At 40.1% G+C, this 26,404-nt stretch overlaps 1 protein-coding gene across 1 annotated transcript; it reads right to left on the reverse strand.

The window, feature by feature from the left end:
• Positions 1-228: 228 nt before the first annotated feature.
• LOC100873139 (secretory carrier-associated membrane protein 3) lies at positions 229-9,560 on the reverse strand. The gene is made up of 12 exons (XM_044558856.1): positions 9,309-9,560; positions 7,774-7,872; positions 7,238-7,300; positions 6,004-6,037; positions 5,398-5,520; positions 2,857-2,919; positions 2,669-2,762; positions 2,522-2,567; positions 2,345-2,412; positions 1,540-1,588; positions 982-1,047; positions 229-624 (listed from the first exon to the last, which is right to left on the reverse strand). The coding sequence occupies exons 1-12, from the start codon at positions 9,354-9,356 to the stop codon at positions 538-540; spliced, it is 840 nt and encodes a 279-aa protein (XP_044414791.1). The 5' UTR covers positions 9,357-9,560; the 3' UTR covers positions 229-537.
• Positions 9,561-26,404: the final 16,844 nt, after the last annotated feature.

Here is a 26,404-nt window from a genome sequence, read left to right on the forward strand (position 1 = left end):
CAAATCATATGATTAAGACCACAAAAGGCACTGGATGCAACAGCTTAGTTCGACCATACTAGATATATCATTACTAATAAGAATGACAAAAAATCCAACTGTCTGAAATTAACAGGTAGCCACTGAACAATCAAAGGGGAAAGGAAATCAGAAATGCTCTTTGTAATCGAGCATGCGAGTCGCCTTACCTGACAATCATAGCAGGCTGCATCAACACTGCGACCAAAATGAACAAGTAAATTTACTCCCTCACAAGCATATGCAAATATATTCCACCAAGAATATTAGTCGGTCCTCGCTATCAACCACATCTAAAACCATGTCAACGAATGGAAACAACACCACCTTAAAAGTATCCACACGAGAAGGCTCCTTATATTTGTATTAACAGAAGAGCAAAAAGATATAGCTGTATGATTTCAGCGATCCAAATCCGCATGGTGCAGCGATGCGCAAGACTACCATTTCCAATCGGCACACATCCTGTCTCCTTCCACTCACTACCCTGGCTACAACTCTGGCTGCTGGTTTTCTTCATCAGAACGCAGAGCTCAGGGCACCACGTGCTGCCTGTTGTTTCAACTCCTGGGATTTTCCACTTCCACGGAAGTACATGTACACTTGCTGCATGTTGAGTAAGAGAGTTTGATTATCACAAGCGATAGGAACAACATCGGCTGCAATATAAGGATCTATTGGCCATGCTGATCAGTCTAATGAAAATTGAGCATTTCATCCAAATTGTTCCAATGCATTGTGTGTAAGGAGCATGGGGCTAACACTGCATAATCATAAACTTATGAAAGAAAAATGAGAACTAAAACATTCAATTGGCTTTTGGTTGTTAACTAGTCAAGCGGTCAACCCGGGATCATAGTTGGAATAGAGAAAACAGCACACATATACTATGCCATGCAGACTAAGATCTTCAAATAACAAGAATTTAATCATCCAGAAAAAAAAAAGGGAGACCACACCCACCTGAATGACACCTATGCTCAGCAGTGATTCAAGGCAGAACAATCCAAATCCAACAAAGTAAAATATCTGCCAAATGAAAATTCCACAAAAATATATATGTCAGTAAGGGGTTAAATAAGACTGGCAGACCCAGTAACCACTTCCAGATGCAATCTACTCCCTCCGTCCCATAATATAAGAACGTTTTTCAAGCTATGTTAACTTGAAAAACGTTCTTATATTATGGGACGGAGGGAGTACCAAGTAAACCCCTGATACTCATATGTGTGTCAGGTATAGAGCACGATGTCTGTTTCAAAATGCGAGGATTTTCTTGTCTAGCCAGTGGACTCTGCCGGGCCTCACACTGAGGCAGCATGACACAGCACAATCTTTGGGGAAAACATAGAACATGGGCTGGGTAAGAGGAATATATGGGCATATTGCTACATAAACAAATTAAGCAGCACAATCATTGGTTTAAAATGGAGCATGGGCTGGGTAAGACGTAGATATAGGCAAATGGCTACATAAACAAATTAGCCAGGCTAATTGGATAAACCTGTAATGAAGACTTACCCCAACAATAAGGCTCTTGGTTATGACATCAATGGCAGGCAAAATCCCACTATAGCATCAGAAAGCAAAGTAATTTAGTTAATAAGATCAAAATAAAAGTTCTAATGCATTCTGTAAATGTTATGGTAGAAAGGTCTAAATCTGAATATGATAACATGGAGGGTAAGAATTTATTAAGCACAACTTTTGAGTGACATGGATGACAAGAAACATGGCGATTTCAGTCTGCATTAGCAATTTACCATGTACCTGGTATAAAATTTTACTCCTGTGTGTTAAGTTCCAGGATAAAAAAATATGCTTCTTCCATGATCCTTTGCAGAGGTCAACATTGACCACAACTCAGGCAAAAAGGCAACAATCGGTTCAGGAACTTGTTACTTGACAACAAGTATGTAACAGCCACTCATGTGTATAATTTTCGGATTTGCTCATGTATTTCTCACATGCCACTTATGTATAGCCTTTATAGCTGCATGGATTAGTTGACGCCAGTGTAAACTCCCCTTCTTGTAGTTCACCACGTTTGGTGTGTGCCTGTTTCTTTCCATATTTGGGTTCCACATTAAATCTACATATCTAGTTCATTGATTATCTTTGTTAATTGTGTGTTCTAACAACATCTTCAAACAAACCATTCAATGAAACAACTTACTTTTTATGAAAAGATCACATAATCTTTTACGGACAAAACAGAAACTGTGACCATGGAAATGCACAACCCCTCACATTTATACCCGTTTACAACTTACAGCCCACACAGCAAACCAGAAGTAGGTGCACAAGAAAAGAATACGAGACTTACGTCAAAGAATTTCCTTTGAAAGGGAATGGGGGAGACACAGCTGACCACACGCAGAAGATTATGTGAATCTGGAAATGGACAAAGATGATCAGTAGGATGTGCAGTTGAGGATACGTTAAACCTTTTATTTAATGCTAAGATGTGGCCGCATGAAACCACTAGCAAAGTGTATCTTACCATGTAAAATAGGAAAAACCACCCAAACTTCAAAGCACTCTCAGTTCTGCGACAGGCATCATAATAAACAAGATATGGTCACATGACATATTTGGAAAGGTGAATTTCTTTCATATAGACAATAAATTCTCAATGCATATACCCTACCTCATCGCATTATAAAGAGGGCGATACCATAACACATAAGCCCCAGGGACACCAGATATGAAGTAGATAATGGCAAGCAACCAAACCATGACACCTGTTAAAGCAGAGATTTGTATTAGTTTCACTAAGTTAATAGTGATAGCAACTGCTATATCAGATGTGCACAATAAGATACACTTTAACTATACCTTCTCCCTTAATCCATGCAGTTGTAGTCGCTATGATATTAAAGAAGAGGCAGAGAGCAATTCCTGCATGAGATCCAAATTTTACAAAAATTACACAAAATCCATAAAAAAAACTATATATCAAATTGCTTTTCCACAAGATTAGCTCTTGGTCCACTAATCAAATGAAGATGCAGTTGTAGTCGCTATGATATTAAAGAAGAGGCAGAGAGCAATTCCTGCATGAGATCCAAATTTTACAAAAATTACACAAAATCCATAAAAAAAACTATATATCAAATTGCTTTTCCACAAGATTAGCTCTTGGTCCACTAATCAAATGAAGATGGTAGATCCCTTTGCAGTATCTTGAGGAATTCAAACTTATTTGCTTCTCATTTTATGTTGATAATCACATCATTCGTGCAAAATATGACAGGAAGTTGCAACATAAATACTTGTTAGTGAATTTGTATTAGGATCTAATAGATGTCCAAAATGATAGTCGGCATTGTTAGGATAATCCCTGTGTCCTGTAGCCCCTCTCTCTTTGATGACTTAATAATTAAGAAAGATTAAAAGCTGCAATAGCTAGCTGTAGACTCCAGGATAAGCTAGCTATGAGATGTAAGAGCAGGTCGGCAGGGACTGGCTTCATGAAGAAGGTGCTGGAAATGGTTTTGTCTGCCCATGCACTGTAGCGCCAGGAACACTAGCACCGGCCTAGAACTCCTATAAATAGCTTGTAGTGTATCAACAAGTCACCTAAACAGCTTGTGTCCTTGTGCAAGTTGTGAGAAATAACAGATATCCATAGAGTGAGAGTGAGAGTGAGAGAGAGTAGGGTTTCAGTGCTAGTGCTGTGTGTGTGATATCAATAAAGCCTCACTGCTAGTAGTAGTTTTGCGTGTGTGTTTGAAACATATCTCAGGAAGAGGGGGAGTTGAGTGATTCAATTCCAACAGGCATGCAGGCGTCACCAGGCTCCAGTGGCCACCTGTGCAGGTCCTGTCAGGCCGCGCAGAGAGACTGACATGAGTTACAATTATGTTGCCCGTTGCAGAGAAATTGGAGAATTTTATCTGCATTTCTACTGTTTGAGATAGGCTGGATTGGATCTGGAAGAAGAGCAGGAGGATCGGTATTACTGGAAGGTCACCACTGAATATGACCACTGGCTACTCACTGCTCATGTGATCTGGCTGTAGTCATGCAAAAAGAAGGAAAAAGTGAGAGAAAGGAGTAGTCGAGAGGCATTGTGTGTCTCTGTTTTTGTTATGTTGCTGTTGGACTCCAGTTCAGGTTGCTGGGCTGATCTTTATAAGTTACATCGCCTCTTCTGATACTATTATGGCTGATCTGATCTATGTTGTGGACTTGTGGTGCTGTTAACTATCCTGGTACCTTTAGTTGGTCATTGGCCATGCTTGTCCGGCTACTTGGCTCGGTTGATCTGCCTACTGTGGGGATTGGTGATGGTACAATCGGAGGCAGCAAAGTGGAGAGGGCAGGAGAATGATGGAGAGGTGATGGAGGCCAAGGCTTGGGACGTGTGAGTAGAGGAGGTAGAGGCCCAGCTGGTTGGAGGTTTGAGGGAGCGGTGGTGGAGGCCAGAACTTGGACTGCGTGAGTATAGGTGGGAGACATGATCCTGTTGTTGGAGTTACTTCACGTGATAATAGAAGAGAACAACCTCCAGGCTTCTGCATCACATGAAGCACACAGTTTGAGATGGCGATCCAGTATTCGTAAGTCCTTGATATGCCAGCAGAAACTCAATCATGGTGGGTATAGTGGCTGGTATTGATGGTGCGCTCAAGGCATGGAGGCAAAGCTCGGTAGAGGTAGAGGTCTTGTCAAGAGTTTTAAGAAAATAAAAGATGGCCAAGTATGTTTAGACTGCCTAAAATGCATCATATCAAATTTCTGGTTATGACCAAAATTTGTTCTTTCTTTGGATGGTGGCCAACTTTTGGGCATGCCGATGCCCCCAATGTTCTTGCCAATATTGGCCAAGCAAAAACTTGACCAAAATTTTGGCTAACCAGATTATTGGTAGGCAAACTTGGGCCCAAACCCAACACAACCTTGGTACCAGAGAACCCAGGTCTGTAATCTATTGAGAGACCATATTAGATTCTGGATGTAAACTTGTACTCCCTCCGGTCCTTTTTACTCCGTGTATTAGATTTGTTTCAAGTCAAACATTGCAAAAGTTTGACCAAATTTATATTAAAAAATATCAACATCTACAATACAAAACATATATACTATGAAACTACATTTCATAACGAATCTAACAATATTTATTTGGAATTGTGAGTTTTGATACTTTTATCTATAAGTTTGGTCAAAGTAGAGATACTTTGACTTCGGACAAAACTTATATGCAGACTAAAAAGGACCGGAGGAAGTAATCTTTACAATAAAGGGATTGGAGGCCCTGTGGAACACCACGTAATTATTTCCCAAAATTATTCTGAAGTACTCAAGCAAAAAAAAAGGTAATGGCAGCACAACCTTCATACCAAACACCACATTTTTCACATTACCAGAGCTTACCCAAAAATGATGAAAATGCAAGGTACTGCATTTTTTGTAGATGGATGGGTATCTCATTTGAAATATTGTGATGAATGAGAGGGAAAAAGGGTGGCCAGTTTTTGTCTTCTATGACAATGCCAGCTGAAAATGAAACAAAGAAGTGATTAGGAGAAATATAATTGTGCAAACACACTGCTAGAGAAACCATACAAAGTATAAAACTAAATTTGCTCTTGCCAGAAGAAATGACAATTGTTTATTTTTGGACATCCCAAATTTGGAGCCTTGAAATGACCAACTCCAAATTACCAATCTAAGAAAAGGATCATTGACAGCAAATATTACCAATAACCATGCAGGTTGCAGTGTGACATACTGATAACCCTGATGTCCCATCCCATGTCCTAAACTCTAAATGTCAATGTTGCCCTTTTATGAACAATTCCGAAACACTGTGAACTCCTCTCAAAATGAGTGGGCAGGCTACAGTTTCTTGGTACACACTTCCAGGTGCACAAATTGCTTTCATCGAGCATGCTTCTGTCTTCAATTTTTTATGCCAGAGACGTGAACAAAACAAAACTATTAAAGCTATTCAGCAAAAGGAAAGAATGCGGGTTGTACCTCGCGACGCAGCCTCTTCCTTCCTTTTCAGTTCCTAGGGCAGAGAGACAAACAAAGAGGGAGCAGATCAGCAGTTGGAGAAGGAACATCTCATATGGTAAATAAAACATGTATCCACATACATGGAATACACTACAAAGAGACAATCTTTCTGTGATTTAAAATACTATGACATCTCACTGTCAAAATTTAACATATTAAATAATAAGCTCAAGAAACATGATCCTCCCAGATGAACCACTGTTTTTGACTGGGAAACAAAATTGTATAGACCATTCATCACTGGATATACGACGCCATAACCAACCAAATTTAGCAAGAAGTTGAGATATAGGTTCCCCTATCTGGATAACAAAACCAACGGACAAAAGCAGGTCGAAATGAAATGGTTCTTGCACCTGTTCTTGGGACAAATGGTAATCAGAAAGAAAGAAAAAATCAAATGATTGTTACACATGTTTTCCTATACATGCTTGCAATTTTTCATCAATTAAGATGTATGCTCTGAGATAGAGCGCCGCATTGTTTTCCTCACAGCACAAATTTATCTTACATTGATGAGAAATCAGAAAAACAAAATTTGAGTGCTAAAATTATTTTTCCCATTAAAATTCACATGCATGTTTGAACTACCAGCAAAAGCACCCTTTATTTTCCAGCAGAGCCACTATATGCTGCAAGATGATGCATGTTTCAGCCCCTATTACTCGGCCTCAAATTGCATCACTACCAAATAGATAATTCTGGTAGCCATTTGACATCCTACTCTTAAGTCAATGCACACTACCTGTTCAGTAATTCCAATACTCTGGTGGCAATAACAGTGAACTGCTTAATTAGTATTTGGTAGGTTGAGGACACACAACTTCTGTAGACTCATGCCAGCACGCCATAAAAAATTACCATATTGTCATTGCCAGACCAGCAGATAATTAATATACATAATGTATAAACTATAGCGATTTTAGGGCTAGGATAGCTACTATATGCAGCACTAATGATCTGAAAATCCCAAATCAACATAAATAAGGTTTTATTATTCACTGGTTGTAACACTAAATAAATCAATGCCCCAGTTAGCATATCTAAATCACAAATCACGGCGACATTGTAGATTCTGGATTTACATCTGATGTGACACCACTTATGGGAAAGCTGGTAGCATATCAATATTTCTGTAACTGGCTAAGAGCAGCAGAACAGTCAAATCACTCAGTATTTATAACACGCATACCTTTTCTCTTTTGTTTAGCTCGGCTTCCATCGCTTGGAGTTCTTTTTCCTTTTTCTTCACATCCTAAATAAGATAATAACATGCATGGTATAAATGAATAACTGTCAAGTTTTGTATACAGTTTTACCCCCATTCGGTCAATTTTTATAAGGCGAACTTTGAGCTGGCACATGGATCTCTTACGATTGAGAAAGTGACCAAACAGAATGACTAAAGTACCCTTCCATAACTGTTTTCGAAATATGCAAGAGAATATTTTACGTGGTTGGTCATGCATATATCTTAAAAAGATAATGAAACAAATAATAGCAAAATTACAACAAAATTATTTATGCTAGGATGTCTTATAATTTTCACCAAAAATTGGAAAACAGACCATCAGACTTGTAAAAATTCTCACAAGAAGTACTTGATGATACATAAGGAATAGATAAATGGCAATGACGAAGAGAAAATCTATCCAATTCCAATTAGAGTAAGAAGCTAGCCGACACAATTTTCTTGAGTGAAGAAAAACTTCTCAAAACTAGACGTACCTTAGTTGAATCCATAGGAATGTCCACATTATAAAAACCCGCAGGCTCGTGGGAGAGAGGTGAGAGTCGAGAATTGGAGGCAGGGGGGACACTCCCTCCCTGTAGAAAATGAAGCATTTGGAAGATATTAGGAACGGGCAGGAACAAAAATAGAAGCCTCTGAGCAACTTAATAATAGCATGATATTTCCTTTGCCAACAATTAGCCTTCTGCTCGACATCAATATTTCATGTACTTCTATTCTATGTAATGAATATGTATGTACTAACAACATAACATAACATACAATGAAAATCAGATGAAAGATCTAACAATACAAAAATACCCAAAAGAAATGACGGGTGATGGGTGCAAGAATTGCTGCATCCTGCATGCATGCGCAGTTACTTGATTATTAGAAGGTTTTGGATTTAGATACCCAAAAAACAAAGATATTTTGGCATGTTATTGAGAATGGCCTGCCAATGCATACTTTCGCAGGCATGTGCATAGGCACATTAAGTTTTCAAGGGCATGTACATAGACACATAGTTTTTAATGTGATCACAGTGGGGTGTGTTTAAGTAGATTACACTAAAACGTTGCCCTTGTCTACATCAGCTCAATGACATCGCCAACGAATAAACCTATCTGGCAGTACAAAAGAACTTGCGACAAGTACTCCCACATAGAGCCTAGAATGCAGAAATCTCGAACCTAAGATTTTTATCCATGATCTATCCATACATTTTTGTCTTACGAACATACCTATCTATCAATACATTGGGTATCACATTAACCATGTTCCGACATATGTAGCTTGTAGCACACTGGTAAATTTCTAGAAACCACTTGAATTACTGAGCACAAAAACAGTGGGTTTGAAATTAGTGATGTCTCAAAATGAACCCAAGGGCAGCAAGTGGCTCATCCTCTACCTGACAAACAATACCAGCATTCCACCACACGTAATGTCCAAGTCCCTAATGTTTAGCATATGGTGGTAACCAAGCTCCAGCAACTTGACACTAGTATTCAGTAACTGATTAACAAGCAAACCAACTGATATAAGATGGTATCGCCCACATCAATCAAACTATCAAACGTACCACATTGTGTAAGTTTGCTTGCGATGACACCAAAATCCCAAGTTCAAGCAATAAGGGTACATTTTAGTTTCATGCGTCTCGCTTCCAATCGCACCTAGCACCAGCTACTAACCATCCACCGCGCAGCTTAATTCGTCACACGAGCACAGATCCAGAGCCAACCAACCGCTTCAAGAGCAATCAGTCGACACAGCCTACAAAGCGCAATCGCCACGCCAACTCGAGGCGCACATATCCGCAGCCCCCTCCCATGCCCAGATCCAGCGCGCGGGGAACAAACAAGCAATGCCGATCTCGAACGCGGCACGGCCGACGCGGACCAGGCCAGGAAAGGGAAAGGAAAAAAAAAGGCAGCCCGAGATCTACACAGACGGGGGAAGCACTGCATCTCGAGCACGAGCGCTCGCGCCGACGGGAGGAAGAGCGAGGGGCCGAGCGAGCACTCACGGCGAAGGGGTTGACGTCGTCGTCCTCGAAGCCGTTGCGGCCCGCCATGGGTCTCCGGGCCCCTTCTCCGACGGGCGGCGGCGATGGGCGGCGGCGTGGTGGCGGCGACCGACCAAGTGCGTGCGGCGTGCCTCCCTCTCCTCTCCTCTCTCTAGTCGCGTTGCTTTCTAGTCTAGTCTGGTACGGGGAAAGGGAGACGCCAGCCACGCGGTGGCTGCGCGCGAGGTGGTCGCTGGCGGGTGGGGCCCGCCGAGGCTGACGGGCGGGGCCCCGGAATGCGAGACGCCAACCTGGCCGTACGGTGCGGGGCTGTGCTGGTGCGGCTTTTCGGTGCGGTGCGGTGTGGTGTCCCTTTCGGCCCGCGAGCCAACTGAGATCTCGGGCTGCCTTCTGCCTGCCCCTACGCGATTGGGTTCTTCATCAAGTTCAAGTTTTCATCAAGTTTGGTTCTGTTGCGTTTCGAATACACCAATGGAGTAGCTATTCGGATGTCGAATATGCTATTATGGACTATACTATATGTGCGTTTTTGGTTTTAGCCTGGCTATATAGTTTTGATCAAGATTTTGCTAGCCCGTGATTTGATCAATATTGACAAAAAAAATAACTAGAGTGGACAGAGGAGCATTGACATGCCAGAAAATCGGTCGTGTTCCAAACAAGAACCAGAATTTTGGTCATGACCAAAAAATTTGAAAGTGGATTTTGGTTAGAACCCAAATACATGCAAACGTATATCCTTGTGTTACTTACGATATTCGAATCTCAAACCGAGTGTGCGATAGACTCAAACCGTGAGTGCGGGGGAGGGGGTGATGGTTGCCTTTTGTAACTCTCTTCATGATTTCATGAAAGATTTATAAACACAATTATAGGTGCACATGCTTGGGTCGTACCCGCAAGATGGTCACATTGCTTATTTTCATCATGATACTCCAACCTACTACATATGTAGTCTTGCTGTGGTGAGGAATCACTTGTCTCAAGCCAGACTCGAATGTCTAGCCATAGTCGAGTCACAACTTGGATCCATTGTGATAAGCAAGTTTGTCCAATACAATGACTTCACAAACCCTCTTACAAGCATCAATCTCATGCTTCGAGCCTCATGAGTAATATCGCGGATAGATGAAGGTTATAAGAGGGTGAGCCTTCTCTTTCTTGGAGTGTCATGTGAGAGAGATCAATTCCATCTTTTTGAACGAGGTGTTTGGTGCAAAGGTTTCGTTCATTTATTTTTTTTATTTTAAAGAGACACTTAAGGGGCAGCTTATATATGACATTTATTAAAGTAAACAACAGCCATAACACTGGAAAGACAATCGAACGTAGACCGAGCAGCACAAGATAAAATCACATTGCAAAACATGCTAATCTCCTTCTTTCTCGATTGTACGCCATCTATTGGCGATTGAAAATTGCACTGCAAGTAAAGAAGGGGGGCATCTACAAACATCTTTGCCATGTCAGGCTTTAAAAAGACAGCAATAACCACTCGCCCCTTGAGACTAGATCTAGAGGTCACTAAAGAAGCATTAGTTGGAGCATCACCCCACACAAAAACAGGCTTGCAATCCATCACCACTGTTCCACGGTGTTGGGGAAATCGGACCATGTTGTAGACTAACATAGAAGAAGATGTCAAAGTTGTTGCACCAATGGCCAACCAATTGCTTGCTCTCCTTGGAGGACACACCAACTGCCAAAAAATGAAGAGAACCATCAAATCTGGAAATACAAACTCTCACAGGCTAGCTCACTCTGGATCGGGCGTCTTCGAGATAGGAGAAGCCAGAGAGACCTAATTCCAACATGCCATTGTCGCCACCACCTTGTCGATGTCGATGGGGAAACAAAAACAAAGGAGAAAAAGGGAACGAACGGAAGGGTCCCCACTCCTCGTGTCGTCAACGAGGCCACCGGATGAGGGAGAGGAGGGGCCTATACGGAGGCACGGGGAAGAAATTTTGTCGGCGGCAGTGGCTAGGGTTGAGAGAGACTGGAAACGGTTTAATCTATTTGAAAGGGTGATTGTTGAAGCAAATTCTACCCATGAAACCATGTTTGATTTTTCAAAGTTATGTTGGATGAGGGAGATGAGAAGTGAATCTCGAAGCCACGAGCAACAAAGAGTGCAGGGTGTGAAAAATACACCGTAATATATCAGGAGAGGTGTAATTTTGAGTTGTGATTTTTGTGTATACACAACACAATGAGTTATAAGGTAGCTCAAGTATTCTGGATAAAATATGTAATACTCCGTTCTGTGGAACTTGAAAATGAATGTGGAAACATGTTCCATTCCAAAAATTGAGAGACTCAAGTCGTGAGATCCTCGTGTTTCTGTAGCAAGGTAACCCATACTACCCTCGTCCTAATTTATTAGTCCCCTTTGTATTCTGTGACAAAGTTTGAATTTAAATTTAACTAATAAAATATTAATGTGTGTCACAAAAAATAATATAATTGAACGTATGTTCAAATACGAATCCAACGATATAATTTTTGATGACATGCATTAATATTTTGTTAGTTAAATTTATAATCAAAATTCGACACAAAATGCAAAGGGGACTTATAAACCAGGACGGAGGTAGTAGGCCACATCATTAGTTATTTTTATTATACTTTGAAAATCTAGGGTGCTGAACTCACTATAAGTCAAGATATCTTAAGTTAGTAGAATTGCAGAGAACAAAGTGACATATCATATTGAATTATACGCAGTTAGAAACCACTTGAACTTGCCCCCCAAAATGTCGGATGCTCCACATGAATAACCACTATTTTTCTCAATAAATTTGGATGTCTGATTTGTAAAAGCACAAAAATAATTCTTATATCTTGTTTATTCTCAATTCTACACATCAAAGAGCAAATGTATTAGATGCGACAACAGGATCTGTGGTGTAGCTCATGACAGGGATCGGGCCCAACATGTTTGAATGGTCGAGTCTGTATCAGGAGATCATTCGGTTGGACCAACATCATAAAACCATCCGGCCAACTTACACCACGGCATCCATCCGACCAAACCAATAATGGGCAATAAAAACAGACATTCCTAGCAACGCCATCGAGTTAGCTTCATTACATTGTAGTAAAATCTTGTGGTAACTACCATCATCGTGATAGCATTACTACAACGTGGCTCCCACGGCCATTGTACCCTTCATTGCCGTTGCCTCGTTGGTTCGGGCCTATAGGGATCGTGATTATCTTTGCCACATATTACCCTACTTGAGGTGCCTAAATTTGCAGGGAACCTTACCACATTTTTTCTAACTATGACATGTGGGGCTTACTGCTCATAAAAGGATTCTTGCCTTAGTTGTGACTATAACCAAACACACATCTAACTTGGTCACACTTGTCTAAACTGAGGTGTAGCAAAGTGTGGCCTGAAACCAAACAGAAATCTCTACTACTTAAAAAAAACGTAGTGTTCCCTCTTCTCTCTTACGTCGCCCACCTTTCGTCCATCCTTTTCCTACGACCCCCCTCTCCACCGATTTTCTTGTCTCCCTCCATCGATTTTTTTTACTGGTTCTCTATTTACCGGTTTTATCCTCATCTGATCGGGACAGACCAACTTTATGTTTCACATATGGTAACAAATCTCATTTTTGGTAATACAAACAAAATCAATTCACGTATTGTAATCAATATCATCTTTGGTAACACAAGAGTAGTTTTGGACAGTAATCAATCTCCTTTACTTATGTGAAAAAGTTGATAAGAATTTATGTCAATCAATCTCGGCGGCGGACAAAATTGATATTCAATCAATCCCGGGTGGTGGGGATTGGATCGTGGACAAAATAGGAAAGGATTTTTGTCAATCAATCTCAGCGATGAACCAGAGTACGCGGCCGCCCAGCTCCAACGCAGCGCTAATCTGTAGTGATCCATGCCGCTTGACATCTTGCCGCGTGACTGCAGCCCGGAGGGCGACCGGAAAATAGGGTCCTGGGTTTTCCTGGCCATCCATGCGCCGCTCACGTTACGTCATCTCTGCTTCCCAACGGCGATCTCCATGGAGGACATCTATGCTTAGGAGGAGGACACCGTTGCGGCCTTCCATGAGCGGCTGGCTAGGCATCCTCCCCGACAAGTTAAGGTCGTGTTAGGAAACTACTTCCTGTTTTCTTTTTGTTTTTGCCTACTATGGAGCGTCTGTGGAGCACGTGTTTCACTTGCTGTAGCATAACCTGCAATCTAACCTATCCACTTCTTGATTGTTGTGGTTGTAGCTTGCTCGCTTGCTCAATTGCTTGCTCGGAGTACTGCCAGATCTAAGCTCTACAAGGCTGGACTTCTGCTCGACCATGGCCCTTTCCCATGTGGCAGGGACCTCCCCTGATTGATAGTTCAGAATTCAATATAACTTTTTTGCATTTAATTAAGGTGCAAACATGATTTCTTACACCTGTAACTAAACCAATATGTCAGATGCTTTTTTCAGGTGTATACTTGTTAGTCTCATCCATGGGACACGATAGCCAATTCTTTTGTAAGTGCGTTGGAGCAACCAAAATTGAAGTGAGAACAACATGCTTTCTTGCTATTCCATCTTAAAATTATATCTTGTTTTTAATCAGTTTTTTGGAATCTTATTCATGAAAAATGTCTACTTTGAAAATGCAAGTTATCTGCTAATCACAGAGATATGATTGACTTACGAAGAACAGATTGCCAAAGATGTGAATGTGATGAGTTATGTAGTTCTTATACAAAAAAAAAATCGGAAGAGAGTTGACTTAGTTGGTTCATTTTCTTGTCTGTAGTATAATCGGTCATGTATTGAGTGATTGACATAGTAATTTAGTAATTAAAGGTCAATCCAGGAACTTTTCTACAATCAAATAGGATCAGGTATTGTACTTGTATAAAAGGTTTGGCCAAGGAATGATTCCTATTGACTTCTAGGCAAAAAGAAAACAAACGTTTGACCAAGATATAACATGAATAGTACTTCTATTTAGCATTTGTTGGCAAATCACCGGATACAATGAAAACCATTCCCTGATTAATCTTTTTATATAAGTGCAATACTTGCTCATGTTTGATTTCATAAGTTCTGGGATTTCGGACTTCTTTGAATTACTAAACCATTTTTGAATATAGAGGGTGTGGCATCCAAGTGCTCTTATGTATTTTCGGATTGATGTACCACTATTTTATGCTCACTGAGAATAGTAATGGCAGAGCTGGATATTTTCATTTGACGTGGGAAAGAGTACACAAGTGATAGTTGTGACATGCAAACCTCTTGCAAAAAAATAGAACTCATGTGACCTTTTACCCCTGGGCTAAAAATATTTTTATTACGTAATAGGGACCTTTATTGTTCAGTAAATCTTGTTTTTGTTTGAGAGCGTGATAAAAGAGGTTGCTATTGTACGGTCAAAGTGATTGATTTTTTTTGCGGGAATCATAGTGTATTCATTCCACAGTAATAGAGTTACAATCTCCAGGGACTAGCTCACTGATACATGATGGGGATTGATTTAACCAGCATGTTGTGTTATCCCCATTCTGATCAAAAGTCGCTAAACAATGAGCAACTCTATTTTGAGAGCGAGAAATTTTAACTTTACTTTTATATCGTTGTCACTAACGAAAATGATGTGGTCTTTCATGTTCTTATTTTCCCACGATATTTTTTTGGGTGAGAGGGGAGGGGAGGGGGGGGGGGGGGCTTTCTCTTATACTGTATACAAATACTATATTTGAAGTTACTTACATTCCCACTGGACTAATTTCCCACGATAAATAGCCTTGCGATACACAGCAATACATATGTACATTGCAAGCTTGGACTATTGCCATGGATAGACACGTACATGGCAGTTTGAGAATATTTCCATGGTCACCACTAATAACACATATATATCCTTGATAGGTAATTTTGGATTGTTTCTAAAACTTGCCTATCTTGAAAATGAAAACCACATGTAATTCATCTCTTTGATAAGCATGCTCGGACTATTTCCGAAAACACTTGTCTACTCCATCTTTGTTTATATATATGTTTGGTCACATATACATTAGGCAAGGTAGCGATTGTTGTATGTGTATTGACACCATGATATCCCATGACAATGATTTAAGAAGGGTGAGGTGGCAAGGGGTGGCAATAGTATTGTGAGTCCATGATAGGTGACAACATATAATTAATTGGTTACACGTGTGTTGCACATGCATGCTTACATGATGCATCAAGGGGGGTTGCGAGCTAGATGGACCATGGATAGAGGTGGTGAGTTTGGATTGGGGACGCCGAAAGGTAGATATAGGGGTTGGAAGAAGGTCGTTTAATGGTAAAAAAAGAAATCATCAATGCCACCTGATGTGTGTGAGAATCCTAAAGATATGTGTTATATACTATTGCCCGTTTCAATGCATGGGCAATTAACTATTTAATAGTAAAAAAACTCATCAGCGCCTGATGTGCATAAGAATCCTAAAGATATGTGCTATATATAATTGATGTTGAACACTAAAATATGTATGCCCCGTTGCATCGCACGGGCAATTAACTAGTTAGACAAATAAATGCACAAGAGCTAGACAAACAACTACACAAGTGCTAGACAACACTATACCCATATGGTTCAAACACATTCAACAGGAGTAGAGTGTTACGCCTGGAATAAGGGAGTTAGAACCACGGTAAAAACCTCTCATGTGAAATCTCGTTCCTATATCATCCACGTGCGCATTGCCTCGTCAAAATTGCTCAAATCATGTGTACTGCCGCGAAATACCTGCGACGGAATGTGAATCTTCATTTTCATTTTCTTTGCAAATATTTGACACAAAAAGGACCTCAGGACCCTGCGGACACGGAAAAAATCCATTTAAAACCTTGAATTCATAGGTGTTCGGTGAATCAAACCATAAAGTCGAAATCCCTGTCGTTCTCACCCTAAACTAACGAATCCCGGTCCGAATCAAACCTTCGCGTCGTTGGGATTGCCGACATGGCAAAGGGGTGGTCGGGATGGGTCGTTCGGCGCGCACTTGCGGTGATAAAAGTGGGTCGGCCCACTTCGGCCCATCATCTCACTTCATTGTCTCCGCGTCCCCTGCCTTCCTCCTTCTCTTGCAACGACAATGGCGACCGACGGTTCATCACCGCCGCTGCGACGATAGTGACAACTTGACAGCGCGTCCAAGAAGAAGGTAATGTCCTGGATGACCTCCTCCCATGTTCTTTATAGTTTAGAGTAGTTGCGGCATTAGAGTTAGGGTTTATAGCAGCAAAATTGGGAATGATTTTGGGTGACCCAAAATCTTGATTTTTTGTGAAGGGGAAGAGGTTCATATGCTTTATTTTGATCGATGTGTATGTTTATCTTAGTGAAATCATGGACCTAAGTGAGATTTTGAACGTTCAATTTCATATTGGAGGGCAGTTCATCCACATTGGTCCAAATTTGGACTATGTTGGGGGAGAAGAAGCCATGTTAGAGATTGAGAGGGATAAACTGTCTCTGCAGGAAGTGAAAGGTTATATAAGAGATCATACTGAATTGAAGGAATCTATGAAGTTCTACTTTTCCGCTTCCTGCTAAAGAGCTTATCAATGGCTTGGTTTTTCCTTCATGATGACATTGGGTGTGTGAAGATGGTTGACTATATTTGTGTTGGAGGAGTTGTTGATGTGTATGTGGAGTATCATGGAGAGGAAGATAGCAATGACATCATCAGTGGGGGTGACTTTGAGGATGAAATAATGGAACAAAGTGATGATGAACCAAATGCAATGATAATTGTTGTTCAACCTGTAGAATCCGACACTGATGTTCTCATTACTGATGAAAGTGGTGTGATCACATAGAGAATTTGCATCCCCATCAAGCAGACAAGAGGCAGTGCAAGACAAGTAGACGTTGATCATGAAATGGCAGGGATTGAAGGAGTTTTTTTTTCAGGTTTTGAATCCAACTCAAGGTGCATCTGCCTCTGCTTCTGAACCTCAAGCTACAGGCCATGTCAATGACCAAATGGTCAAAGCTGCACATTTAAGAATGGCAAAGAAAATTCAGATTCAGAAAGTGACACTGAATACATTGGACATACTGATGACAGTGGGGAGGATTCAGAAGTTGTGGAGCTTAGAAGACATGCTAGAAGTTTAAGAAAAGGATGAAGGAGTCCAAGAGCTAGATTTGAAGGGATACTACAGGTCCAGTGCCAATTGATCTAATTGCCAACACGGAGGAATAATTTGAAAGAGAAGAAATGGATTGGAATTATGATTCATCTGATGAAGACTACAACTATGATGAAGATTCAGATGGTCATATAAGGAAGAGGAAGAGCACATTCCCAAGATACAACACTGAAAGTGAAGTACCACATTTTGCTTTGACCATGGTTTTTAGAAGCAAGAATCAGTTGTGCAAAGCTTTGAGAAAATATGGACTAGTAACAAAAAGGAGCATCTTGTTCATGAAACCTGAGTGTGATATAGTAAGGGCAAAGTGTGGATGTCCTGGCTGCCCATGGCATATATATGCAGCCAAGATATCAAGAACTTCAAGATTACAAGTGATAACATACAATGATGATCACCAATGTGCACAGAATAGATGCAACAAATTATTGGTTACTGCAAAGGTGATTGCACAGAGGTATGAGCACTTCATATTGGCAAATCCTATGTGGAAAATTGACAGCATGAAAGCAACTATTTTGCAAGATATGGTTGCTGATGTCTCCACTTCAAAGTGCAAGCGTGCAAAAAAATTGTCATGGATAAATTGTTGTGTGGAATGAACAATGAGTACACTAGAGTACCAACTTGAACTGCTAAGGAGCAACCCTGGAAGCACAGTTTCTGTCTCCATGGATCCAACAAACAAGGAAGAAAGTGTGTTCCAAAGCTTCTATGTGTGCTTAAATGCAATGAAGCAAGGACTCGAGGCTGGTTGCAGAAAAGTAATAGGCCTTGATGGATGTTTCTTTAAAGGTGCAGTGAAGGGTGAGTGATACGTCTCCAACGTACCTATAATTTTTTATTGTTCCATGCTATTATATTACCCGTTTTGGATGTTTATGGGCTTTATTTACACATTTATATCATTTTTGGGACTAACCTACTAACCGGAGGCCCAGCCCGTATTGCTGCTTTTTTGCCTATTTCAGTATTTCGAAGAAAAGGAATATCAAACGGAGTCCAAACGGAATGAAACCTTTGGGAGCGTGATTTTTGGAACGAACGTGATCCAGAGGACTTGGAGTGCAAGTCAAGAAGCAGTCGAGGCGGCCATGGGGGTGGAGGGTGCGCCCACCCCTATAGGGCGCCCCTATCTCGTGGGCCCCTCGGGCGGCCACCGGCGTACTTCTTCCTCCTATATATACCCATGTACCCTGAAAACATCAGGGGAGCCAACGAAAACCTAATTCCACCGCTGTAACCTTCTGTATCCGTGAGATCCCATCTTGGAGCCTTCGTCGGTGCTCCACCGGAGGGGGAATCGACCATGGAGGGCTTCTACATCAACACCATAGCCCCTCCGATAAGTTGTGAGTAGTTTACCACAGACCTTCGGGTCCATAGTTATTAGCTAGATGGCTTCTTCTCTCTTTTGGGATCTCAATACCATGTTCTCCTCGATCTTCTTGGAGATCTATTCGATATAACTCTTTTTGCGGTGTGTTTGTCGAGATCGGATGAATTGTGGGTTTATGATCAAGTTTATCTATGAGAAATATTTGAATCTCCTCTGAATTCTTTTATGTATGATTGAGTTATCTTTGCAAGTCTTTTCGAATTATCAGTTTGGTTTGGCCTACTAGATTGATCTTTCTTGCAATGGGAGAAGTGCTTAGCTTTGGCTTCAATCTTGTGATGTCCTTTCCCAGTGACAAAAGGTGCAGCAAGGCACGTATTGTATTGTTGCCATCAAGGATAAAAAGATGGGGTTTATATCATATTGCATGAGTTTATCCCTCTACATCATGTCATCTTTCTTAATGTGTTACTCTGTTCTTTATGAACTTAATACTCTAGATGCAGGCAGGAGTCGGTCGATGTGTAGAGTAATAGTAGTAGATGCAGGCAGGAGTCGGTCTACTTGTTGCGGACGTGATGCCTATATACATGATCATGCCTAGATAATCTCATAATTATTCGCTTTTCTATCAATTGCTCGACAGTAATTTGTTCACCCACCGTAATACTTATGCTATCTTGCGAGAAGCCACTAGTGAAACCTATGGCCCCCGGGTCTATCTTTTATCATATAAGCTTTCAATCTACTTTTATTTGCATCTTTACTTTTCCAATCTATATCATAAAATACCAAAAATATATTTATCTTATCATACTATCTCTATCAGATCTCACTTTCGCAAGTGGCCGTGAAGGGATTGACAACCCCTTTATTGCATTGCTTGCGAGTTCTTTGTTTGTTTGTGTAGGTGCCTGGGACCTTTTAGGAGCCTCCTACTAGATTGATACCTTGGTTCTCAAAAACTGAGGGAAATACTTACGCTACTATTGCTGCATCACCCTTTCCTCTTCAAGGAAAACCAACGCAAGCTCAAGACGTAGCAAGGAGGATTTCTGGCACCGTTGCCGGGGAGGTCTTCGCTCAAGTTAAGACATACCAAGTACCCATCACAAACTCATCTCCCTCGCATTTACATTATTTGCCATTTGCCTCTCATTTTCCTCTCCCCCACTTCACCCTTGCCGTTTTATTCGCCCTCTCTTTCCCAATCTTCTCTCTCTTTCGTTTGCCTTTTTTCTGTTTGCTTGTGTGTTGGATTACTTGTCGCGATAGCGCAAGATAATACCAAATTGTGTGATTTCTCCAATACCAATAATAATGATTTCCTTAGTACTCCGATTGCTCCTCTTAATGATGTTGAGTCTTGTGAAATCAATACTGCTTTGCTGAATCTTGTTATGAAAGATCAATTCGTTGGCCTTCCTAGTGAAGATGCCGCTACCCATCTAAACAACTTTGTTGATTTGTGTGATATGCAAAAGAAGAAAGATACGGATAATGATATTGTGAAATTGAAGTTATTTCTGTTTTCACTTAGATATCGTGCTAAAGCTTGGTTTTCGTCTTTGCCTAAAAATAGTATTGATTCTTGGAATAAGTGCAAAGATGCTTTTATCTCTAAATATTTTCCTCCCGCTAAGATCATCACTCTTAGGAACGATATTATGAATTTTTAACAACTTGATCATGAGCATGTTGCCCAATCTTGGGAAAGAATGAAATTAATGATTCACAATTGCCCTACTCATGGTTTGAATTTATGGATGATCATACAAAAAAATTATGTCGGATTGAACTTTGCTTCTAAAAATCTTTTAGATTCGGCCGCGGGAGGCACGTTTATGGAAATTACTTTAGGAGATGCTACAAAACTTCTTGATAATATTATGGCTAATTACTCTCAGTGGCACACCGAAAGATCTACTAGTAAAAAAGTGCATGTTATAGAAGAAATTAATGTTTTGAGTGGAAAGATGGATGAACTTATGAGATTGTTTGCTACTAAGATTTCTCCTATTGATCCCAATGATATGCCTTTGTCTACTTTGATTGAGAATAATAATGAATCTATGGATGTGAATTTTGTTGGTAGGAATAGTTTTGGAAACAATGCTTATAGAGGAAACTATAATCCTAGACTGTTCCCTAGTAATTCCTCTAACAATTATGGAAATTCCTACAATAATTCTTTTGGTAATTTTAATAAGATGCCCTCTGATTTTGAGAATAGTGTGAAAGAATTTATGATCTCTCAAAAGAATTTTAATGCCTTGCTTGAAGAAAAATTACTTAAAGTTGATGATTTGGCTTGGAGCGTTGATAGACTCTTGCTTGATGTTGATTCTTTAAAACTTAGATCTACTTCTCCTAAGCATGATATCAATGAGTCTCTCAAAGCAATGAGAGTGTCCATTGATGAGTGCAAAGAAAGAACCGCTAGATTGTGTGCTAAGAAAGATTGCTTTGTAAAAGCGTGTTCTTCTAGTTTCCATGAAAATAATGATGAAGATCTTAAAGTTATTGATGTATCCCCTATTAGATCTTTGTTTTGCAATATGAATCTTAATAATAATGGGACTAGAGATGAGTCAACTTTAGTTAAAAGGTGTCCCAATAATTCGGAGTTTTTAGATCTTGATGCTAAATTTGGTAAAAGTGGGAGTGGAGAGGTCAAGACTTTAAATAGCATTGAACCCACTATCTTAGATTTCAAGGAATTTGATTATGATAATTGTTCTTTAGAAAGTTGTATTTCCTTGTTGCAATCCATTGTGAATTCTCTCATGCTTATAGTCAAAATAAAGCTTTTACCAAACATATTGTTGATGCCTTGATACAATCTTTTGATGAAAAACTTAATTTGGAAGTTTCTATACATAGAAAACTTAATGATGAGTGGGAACCTACTATAAAGATTAAAATTAAAGATCATGAGTGTTATGCTTTATGTGATTTGGGTGCTAGTGTTTCCATGATTTCTAAAACTTTATGTGATATTCTAGGTTTCCATGATCTTGATGATTGCTCTTTAAATTTGCACCTCGCGGATTCCACCATTAAAAAGCCAATGGGAAGGATCAATGATGTTCTCATTATTGCAAATAGAAATTTGGTGCCCGTAGATTTTATCGTTCTTGATATAGATTGCAATCTTTCTTGCCCTATTATTCTTGGTAGACCTTTCCTTAGAACGATTGGCGCGATTATTGATATGAAGGAAGGGAATATTAGATTCCAACTTCCATTAAGGAAAGGCATGGAGCACTTTCCAAGAAAGAAAGTTAAATTACCTTATGAATCTATAATGCGAGCTACTTATGAATTGAGTGCCAAAGATGGCACTACTTAGATCAATCCTCGCTTTTATGCCTAGCTAGGGCGTTAAACGATAGCGCTAGTTGGGAGGCAACCCAATTTTATTTGTGTTTTTTGTTTTTGTTTTTATTTAGTAATAAATTTTGCATCTACCTTATGTTTAGATGTGTTTTTATGTTTTAATTAGTGTTTGTGCCAAGTAGAACCTATAGGATAACCTAATGGTGATAGTTAATTTGATTCTGCTGAAAAACAGAAACTTTGCACGCACGAAATTAGTTTTGTTAAATCACAGAAACGTGCTTTTGCATTGATTATTTTTGCTGTAGATCAATATACAAATTTTCCAGGACTTCCTATTTTGGTAGGAGTTTTAGAGTTCCAGAAGTATTCTTGGGTTACAGATTGCTACAGAATGTTCTATTTTTGACAGATTCTGTTTTTCGTGTGTTGTTTGCTTATTTTGATGCATCTATGGCTAGTATTAAGTGGTATGAACCATAGAGAACTTGAAATACAGTAGGTTTAACACCAATATAAATAAATAATGAGTTCATTACAGTACCTTATGTGGTGGTTTTGCTTTCTTTCACCAACGGAGCTTATGAGATTTCCTATTCAGTTTTGTGTTGTGAAGTTTTCAAGGTTTGGGTAAAGTTTTGATGGACTATGGAATAAGGAGTGGCAAAAGCCTAAGCTCGGGGATGCCCATGGCACCCCAAGATATTCAAAAATAGCCAAAATCCTAAGCTTGGGGATGCCCCCGGAAGGCATCCCCTCTTTCGTCTTCGTTTATCGGTAACTTTACTTGGAGCTATATTTTTATTCGCCACATGATATGTGTTTGCTTGGAGCGTCGTGTATGATATTAGTATTTGCTTTTTGGTTTTCCACAATTATCCTTGCTGTACACACCTTTTGGGAGAAGCCCACTTGATTAGAATTTATTAGAATACTCTATGTGCTTCACTTATATCTTTTGAGCTAGATAGTTTTTGCTCTAGTACTTCACTTATATCTTTTAGAGCATGGCGGTGGCTTAATTTTGTAGAAATTGTTAGTCTCTCATGCTTCACTTATATTATTTTGAGAGTCTCTTATAACAACATGTTATTTGCTATGGTTATAAAATTGGTCCTAGAATGGTAGGCATCCAAGTTGGGTATAATAAAAACTATCATAGGAAGTGAATTGGATGCTATGATCTTTGATACTTGATAATTGTTTTGAGATATGGAGGTAGTGATATTAAATTCATGATAGTTGGGTGATTATGACTTTAAAGAATGCTTGTGTTGAAGTTAGCAAGTCCCGTAGCATGCACGTATGGTTAAAGTTGTGTAACAAATTTGAAACATGAGGTGTCCTTGGATTGTGCATCCTTATGAGTGGCGGTCGGGGGCGAGCGATGGTCTTTTCCTACCAATCTATCCCCCTAGGAGCATGCACGTAGTGCTTGGTTTTTGATGACTTCTAGATTTTTGCAATAAGTATATGAGTTCTTTTGACTAATGTTGAGTCCATGGATTATACGCACTTTTACCTTCCCATCATTGCTAGCCTCTTCGGTACCGTGCATTGCCCTTTCTCACCTTGAGAGTTGGTGCAAACTTCGCCGGTGCATCCAAACCCCGTGATATGATACGCTCTATCGCACATAAACCTCCTTATATCTTCCACAAAACAACCATCATACCTACCTATTATGGCATTTCCATAGCCATTCTGAGATATATTGCCATGCAACTTTCCACCGTTCCGTTTATCATCATGACATGCATTACTATTGTCATATTGCCATTGCATGATCATGTAGTTGACATCGTATTTGTGGCAAGGCCACTTTGCATAATTTTTCATACATGTCACTCTTGTTTCATTTCCCATCCCGGTACACTGCCGGAGGCATTCATATAGAGTCATATCTTGTTCTAGTTTTGAGTTGTAATTCATGAGTTGTAAATCAATAAAAGTGTGATGATCATCATTATTAGAGCATTGTCCCCCCCCCCCCCAAAAAGAAAGGCCAAAAAAATAAAAAATAAAATAAATAAAAAGGGGGCAATGTTACTATCTCTTTTCCACACTTTTGCTTCAAAGTAGCACCGTGTTCTTCATATATAGAGTCTCATATGTTGTCACTTTTATATACTAGTGGGAATTTTTCATTATATAACTTGGCTTGTATATTCCTACGATGGGCTTCCTCAAAATACCCTAGGTCTTCGTGAGCAAGCAAGTTGGATGCACACCCACTAGTTTTTCTTCTATTGAGCTTTCATACATTTATAGCTCTAGTGCATCTGTTGCATGGCAATCCCTACTCCTCATGTTGACATCAATTGATGGACATCTCCATAGCCCGTTGATCATCCTCGTCAATGTGAGACTTTCTCCTTTTTTTGTCTTTTCCACACAATCCCCATTAACATACTCTATTGCACCCATAGTGCTATATCCATGGCTCACGCTCATGTATTGCGTGAAAGTTGAAAAAGTTTGAGATTATTTAAGTACGAAACAATTGCTTGGCTTGTCATCGGGGGTGTAGAATTTGGGAGCATTTTGTGTGACGAAAATGAAGCATAGCCTAACTATATGATTTTTGTAGGGTTGAACTTTCTTTAGCCATGTTATTTGGAGAAGACATGATTGCTTTGATTAGTATGCTAGAAGTATTACTATTTCTTATGTCAATATGAACTTTTATTTTGAACCATTTGGATCTGAACATTCATGCCACAATAAATAAAATTACATTAAGAAATATGCTAGGTAGCATTCCACATCAAAAATTCTGTTTTTATCATTTACCTACTCGAGGACGAGCAGGAATTAAGCTTGGGGATGCTTGATACGTCTCCAATGTATCTGTAATTTTGATTGTTCCATGCTATTATATTACCCGTTTTGGATGTTTATGGGCTTTACTTTACACATTTATATCATTTTTGGGACTAACCTACTAACCAGAGGCCCAGCCCATATTGCTGTTTTTTTGCCTATTTCAGTATTTCGAACAAAAGGAATATCAAACGGAGTCCAAACGGAATGAAATCTTTGGGAGCGTGATTTTTGGAACGAACGTGATCCAGAGGACTTGGAGTGCAAGTCAAGAAGCGGTCGAGGCAGCCACGAGGGTGGAGGGCGCGCCCCCCTATCTCGTTGGCCCCTCGGGCGGCCACCGACGTACTTCTTCCTCCTATATATACCCATGTACCCCGAAAACATCAGGGGAGCCAACGAAAACCTAATTCCACCGCCGTAACCTTATTATCTGTGAGATCCCATCTTGGAGCCTTTGTGGACGCTCCGCCGGAGGGGGAATCAACCCCGAAGGGCTTCTACATCAACACAATAGCCCCTCCATGAGTTGTGAGTAGTTTACCACAGACCTTCGGGTCCATAGTTATTATCTAGATGGCTTCTTCTCTCTTTTTGGATCTCAATACCATGTTCTCCTCGATCTTCTTGGGGATCTATTCGATGCAACTCTTTTTGCGGTATGTTTGTCGAGATCCAATGAATTGTGGGTTTATGATCAAGTTTATCTATGAGAAATATTTGAATCTCCTCTGAATTCTTTTATGTATGATTGAGTTATTTTTGTAAGTCTTTTCGAATTATCGGTTTGGTTTGGCCTACTAGATTGATCTTTCTTGCGACAACAGGATCTATGGTGTAGCTCATGACAGGGATCGGGCTTGATACGTCTCCGTCGTATCTATAATTTTTGACTGTTCCATGCCAATATTCTTCAACTTTCATATACTTTTGGCAACTTTTTATACTATTTTTGGGACTAACATATTGATCCAGTGCCGAGTGCCAGTTCCTGTTTGATGCATGTTTTATGTTTCGCAGAAACCCAATATCAAACGGAATCCAAACGGGATAAAAACGGACGAAGACTTATTTTGGAATATTTGGGATTTTCCGGAGTAAGAATCAACGCGAAATGGTGCCCGAGGTGGCCAGGAGATAGGGGCGCGCCCACCCCCTGGGCGCGCCTGGCACTCTCTTGGGCCACCCGTAAGGCGGTTGACGCTCTTCTTTTACCGCAAGAAAGCTAATTTTACGAGAAAAATCTGGGCAAAAGATTGACCCCAATCGGAATTACGAATCTCCGGATATAAAAGAACGCAGAAACAGAGAGAGACAGAGAGATAGATCCAATCTCGGAGGGGCTCTCGCCCCTCCCATGCCATGGGAGCCAAGTACCAGAGGGGAAACCCTTCTCCCATCTAGGGAGGA

This window comes from Triticum aestivum, chromosome 1B (assembly GCF_018294505.1).
Source record: "Triticum aestivum cultivar Chinese Spring chromosome 1B, IWGSC CS RefSeq v2.1, whole genome shotgun sequence".
Classification (NCBI taxonomy): Eukaryota; Viridiplantae; Streptophyta; class Magnoliopsida; order Poales; family Poaceae; genus Triticum; species Triticum aestivum.